Source organism: Pongo abelii, chromosome 9 (genome assembly GCF_028885655.2).
Source record: "Pongo abelii isolate AG06213 chromosome 9, NHGRI_mPonAbe1-v2.0_pri, whole genome shotgun sequence".
NCBI classification, from domain to species: Eukaryota; Metazoa; Chordata; class Mammalia; order Primates; family Hominidae; genus Pongo; species Pongo abelii.
In genome coordinates, this window is record NC_071994.2 from 67,525,333 (window position 1) to 67,531,142 (window position 5,810).

At 41.9% G+C, this 5,810-nt stretch overlaps 1 protein-coding gene across 10 annotated transcripts in view; it reads left to right on the plus strand.

Moving 5' to 3' along the window:
- Positions 1–4,824, plus strand: part of SBF2 (SET binding factor 2) — a 544,825-nt gene extending 540,001 nt beyond the window's left edge. For all 10 annotated transcript variants that reach the window (XM_063728148.1, XM_054524676.2, XM_054524670.2 and 7 more), the window contains 2 exons: positions 1,973–2,104; positions 3,096–4,824. In XM_063728148.1, the coding sequence (XP_063584218.1) occupies positions 1,973–2,104; positions 3,096–3,194 (231 nt within the window). In that variant the 3' untranslated portion in view covers positions 3,195–4,824. The remainder of the gene's footprint in view (positions 1–1,972; positions 2,105–3,095) is intronic.
- The last annotated feature ends 986 nt before the right edge of the window (positions 4,825–5,810 follow it).

Consider the following 5,810-nt stretch of genomic DNA (forward strand, 5'->3'; position numbering starts at 1 on the left):
TTCCTTTTTGCTTTTTTTTTTTTTTTTTTTGAGACAGAGTCTCGCTCTGTCACCCAGGCTGGAGTGCAGTGGTGCAATCTCGGCTCACTGCAAGCTCCACCTCCTGGGTTCTCGCCATTCTCTGACTCAGCCTCCCGAGTAGCTGGGACTACAGGTGTGTGCCACCACGCCCGGCTAATTTTTTGTATTTTTAGTAGAGACGGGGTTTCACCATGTTAGCCAGGATGGTCTCTATCTCCTGACCTCGTGATCCGCCTGCCTCGGCCTCCCAAAGTGCTGGGATGACTTTTTTCCTTTTTTCTGATTCCAAAAGCCAATATATGCTTACTATGTGACATTCATTCAAACATTTCATACAGATCTCAGAGTCCCCTGTGTAGTCAAATGTTGAGCTATTTATTGTGTTCTTCAAAAATCATTTTATGTCTACATGCTGTTGGCAACTTGATTTTTAAAATGTCTTGAACAGTTTTCCTATATATGAGTTCTATATGAACTCATATAGATCTTCCATATTCTTTTTGAAAAGCTCTATAGTATTCCATTTTATTGATGAATTGTCATTTAATGTATTCACTGCTACACTGAGACAAATATGTCTTTTCCAATGTTTAGCTGATAAAACAAAGCTGGAGGAAACCTTCATACATGTTTCTTTGCATGCTTATAGGAGTATTTCTGTAGGACTACTTTATAAAGGTGGGAAATGTGTTTCTTTTTTTTCTTTTTTTTTTCTTTTTGAGATGGACTTTCGCTCTTGTCACCCAGGCTGGAGTGCAATGGTGCAATCTCAGCTCACTGCAACATCTGCCTCCCGGGTTCAAGCAATTCTCCTGCCTCAGCCTCCCCAGTAGCTGGGATTACAGGTGCCTGCCACCATGCCCAGCTAATTTTTGTATTTTTAGTAGAGACGAGGTTTCACCATATTGGTCAGGCTGGTCTCAAACTCCTGACCTCAAGTGATCCACCCACCTTGGCCTCCCAAAGTGTTGAGACTACAGGCGTAAGCCACCGTGCCCGGCCTGGAAAGATGTTTCAATAGGCATAAACATTCTAAATTTTAGTTGATATTGCCAAATTGTTCTCCAAAAAATTTCTAACAAATTATATTCACACTGGCAGTATTTGAGATGATCTAGTACCTTATTGGATATCATCAGCCATTTTTAATATTTCTCAATCCAAAAGTGAAATCTCATTTATTGTCATTTACTTTTCTTTGATTAATGAGGTTGATCATCTTTTCAGATGTTTATAAGTCATTTGTATTTCTCTGTGACTCGCCTGTTGAGATATTTTGAGCATTTTTCTACTAGATCATTTATCTTTTTCTTATCAATTTCTGGGAATTCTGTATATTACTAAACATTAGCCCCCTTTTTATATGTTACATATACTTTTTACAGTTGTTACTTGACTTCTTTTTTTTTTTATTTTTTGAGACAGGGTCTTACTCAGGCTGGAGTGCAGTGGCAGGATCTCAGCTCACTGCAGCGTGACCTCACAGGCTCAAGCAATCCTCCCACCTCAGCCTCCTGGGTAGCTGGAACTATGGGCATGCACCACCACGATTGGCTAATTTTTTCTATGTTTTTGTAGAGACGGGGTTTCACCATGTTGCCCAGGCTGGTCTCAAACTCCTGGGCTTAAGTGATCCATCCACCTTGGCCTCTCAAAGTGCTGGGATTACAGGCATAAACCACCATGCCCAGCCTTGATTCTATTTTTTAAGATGTAATACATTTATTTGTTCGATTTTCAAACAGTACATAAGTCTTTCCCCCAATGCTTTCTCCAAGCCACCTAGTTCTTCCTAGAAGCAACAAGTATTATTAATTTTTTGTGTATTCTTCCAGGCATAGTTTAGCATATATAACCAAGGTACAGAGGAAGGTATTCAAATGCAGGTTGAAAAGCCATGCCATTTTCTCTTTCTGTCTCTTATATCTCACTTGTATCCTTTTGGTTCCAGCTGCGCTACTATGACTCAGGTGAGGACACGAGCTGTAAAGGCCACATTGATCTGGCTGAAGTAGAAATGGTACTCCCTGCTGGCCCCAGCATGGGAGCCCCAAAGCACACAAGTGACAAGGCTTTCTTTGATGTAAGTTGATCTTGCTTCTCTTTTCCTGGCTCTGCCTGCGCATCATTCTGTCTGTCTCCAAGCATGATGGAGCCGTCAGAGCAATTGGTGGTGACTACAGATGGAAGACAGACCCCCTTGGCTATGGGAATTGTTCCAGAGCTTGAACTCAGCATTATTGACCCCCAAGGCTATCCTCTCTTCCTGTCTGTATGTCTCAGAAAAGCTGCATACTGCTTTGTGCAAAAGGAGTCCAGCCGCACATGGAAACAGATGAACTTCTTGTTAAACGTTGTTAGTTATTTCAGTCACCACCTGCTTTCAAGAACAGATGCTATTTCCCTAGTATTCAGTGGTCTTCATGCTTGACTACCCACTAAAGACTGTCCTTAGTCACACATGATAAGTATCTACCCTAACATCTTCAGCAGCCCTTAGGTAGGCCATGGGGCACTTTATAGGCCACATAATAGAAGGAGATTTATGTAGTCCCTGCAGTCAAGCAGGGCTTTATAAAGAGGATAGGTCATCCTCTATGGCCCTACTCAGGCCATGAGACCGTTTTCCTGACAGTGGGCTTCCAATATGGCTCCAACTGAAGAAAGGGGACACAAAGGCCAACTTTATGGTATGGATGAATCTCAGGCATCCCCCTGGAGCACAAGGAGCTCCCTCACCTTTAGTGCATTGGTGCAGTGCATGGGAGAGGTTAAAGGCACCATTCATTGCTGACCCTTCCTCCTTAGTCAAAGAAGACACTAAGAAAATGCAAAATAAGGTGCTCCCAGTGTGTCTCCTCTCCCTGCCAGTACCCTTCTATCAACATCCCCTATGACTCTAGAGACCAGAAAAGTAAAGGCAGTAACAGTATGGTAGTTGAGGAAGAAAAATTCATACAGAGGTTCTGGGGCAGTATGGAAAAGAAAGGTCACAGGGACTGATTTACCACTTACCCAAATCCATAAAACAGCCCTGCCCTTCATCTCTGGTTTGCTGTCATTTGGTTTTGTAGCTCAAGACCAGCAAACGTGTGTATAACTTCTGCGCCCAGGATGGACAGAGTGCCCAGCAATGGATGGACAAGATCCAGAGCTGTATCTCTGATGCCTGATGCCCATGGTCAACCCACGCAGAAGAAACAGAAGAACTCATGCTGCCAGATAGAAAAAAAAGCATGGATCCTTGAGGAACTGACAACAAGTTATCCCAGGGCCTGAGGTTCTCCTGCCCAGTCCCCTTTTGCAGGGGTTGCTGTATCTACTTAACCTGAATAGGTGTTTCACACCAGGTCTGGTCAACAGCCCCATGCACTCCCTGTATCTTGCACTAAATTTTTCTAACAGGGTCTTAGTGGTTAATGATCAGAAGATGTCTCCTGAGCCAACTGTGAACCTCACCCAGGCAAAATGGCTACCACCTACTTGGGTCCTTCTTCATGAAAGCTAGAGATCCTTTTTTGTTCTCCGAGGTCATAATTTCCTTGGAGACCTGTTTAACAAGCAAAAATCAAAACCCTCCAAGATTGTCTCATATTCTACCTAGACTAGGTTTCCTATGAGAGGCATCTACTTGTACTGCCTGACCTTTGAGATGCTCAGTTCTCTGGTGCTGCCAAAAGGTGCTTCCATGGTCTGTGCTCTGCCAGTGGGGTTCACAACAAGAGATGTCATTGTTCAGTAGCAGGCAAAGAGGGAGCACACAGCATTATTCTGATGGAAAAAGATTATCCAGGGAATGGTGCAACAATGACCAGCCCAATGCAGGAAAACACTACTTCCAAAACATTGAATTCTCTAGACCAGAGGCACTCTGAGGATTCAGGGCCTTGTGTTCTTATGTATCTTCTGCTTCCTGACAGTTTCTTTTTCAAAATAACATGCAAAAAAAGCTGAATGCACTAACTCACAAAACAAACACTTGCACTGAATTCCCAATGAAGTGAAGATGTTGGAAAGACAGAGGCCAGCTATTTAGGACCACACACACCTGTGACAAGGGCTGTGTTGACCACAGTCACACTGTGGCATGACTGGATACCCAAACTACACTTCTACACATGAAAAGTGAGAACTGTCTTTAGATTTTCTTTACTTTGATAACTTGTGTTTGTTTAGCTTAAGACCCAAGAAATGCTGTTTGCTCATGGTAAACAGAAACAGCATCTTTGCTACAACCACTGACACCAGCTGGCGTCATAGGTAGCTAGATCATTGCATTTGTTTTGAAATGTTAATATGTTAAATACTAAACTAATATTTCAAAAATGTGTATATATGATTTCTATATCCTTGTTTTTCAGATAGCCTGCTTATAATTTAATATAAATTAACTGATGCATTCATAAGATTTCAATAATGAAATGGTTCCCTTTTAAAAAATAAAAATACTTTGTAGATTAAAAATAAATCAGAATTTCAAATTTAAAATTGTCTACACACTAGGAAATAGAACTGTGTTAATATATAAGAAATTTGGGGATAATTAAGAATGAAGGACTTTTCTATCATTTCCATTTTATAAATTGCCACCTGTGAAAATGGTTTTTGCACATTATTTGTATTTTTCTTTGTATATGAAATAATTTTTTGTACTTTGTAAAATATGGAGCCCATTGTACCTTCAGCTATTTGAGACTATACACAGTGCTTCTTTTGTAACTGGATTACTTTAACTTTCGTGAGGGCATTACATTGCCTCACATTCACTAACCACCTTGAATTAAATTTATTTCTTAAGAAAAAGCATCCCTCATTTACTGTGAACTAAAGTTCATTCTGTAGTGCACAGCATTCAGGAGGGTAACACTCAAGATTCATACATGGGACTAAAGGTTCAAGAATAAAACAAAGCATGACCCACTTTGTTCCTTCATTCTCCTAATGTCATCACTGCCCTTTGCTGAAGAAGTAACCAGGGATACTGGACATGTTAGCATGAGCTTCTGGGTTCCAGACACACTTCGGCAGAGTTTAAGTAAGAGACTTGAGGCCAAGATTCTCACATGTGCTGCCACTCCTACCACTGTCTCTAATAAGCTGTTTGAAATTGCTTAAGTCCCTTACCTATTCTGGGTCCATTCCACCACCCAGAGTATATGGTAATTTGTGAAAATTGTAGGCATGAGACATTGAAGTCTGTTTGAGCAGCAGATTTTTCTGCTTCAGGGAATTTTTTTTTTTTTTTTTTTTTTTTTTTGAGACAGAGTCTCACTCTGTTGCCCAGGCTCTGGAGTTCTGGAGTGCAGTGGTGCAATCTCGGCTCACTGCAAGCTCCACCTCCTGGGTTCACACCATTCTCCTGCCTCAGCCTCCCAAGTAGCTGGGACTACAGGTGCCCGCCACCACGCCCAGCTAATTTTTTGTATTTTTAGTAGAGATGGGATTTCACCGTGTTCGCCAGAATGGTCTCAATCTCCTGATCTTGTGATCCACCCTCCTCGGCCTCGCAAACAGGGAATTGTTAAACAGTACAAATGATGAGTGATTTCAGTTCTAGACAATACTTCCTTGGTTAAGCCCATGAGTTAACCTCATATAGCCAACAGAGAATGCAAGTTTTCATCTCAGGGCTGAGCCTTTAAGTTCTTTGACATCCAGAGTCCTCTGAGCCAAGCAAGAGGACCCCAAATAGCCACTGAGGCTCAAGGTGAGATAGCGACATATCCCCTTGAGCTTTCGGTTCCCCTCAGTCTCAAGAGCATGATCTAGCCAAGGGCCCTCAAGCCTTT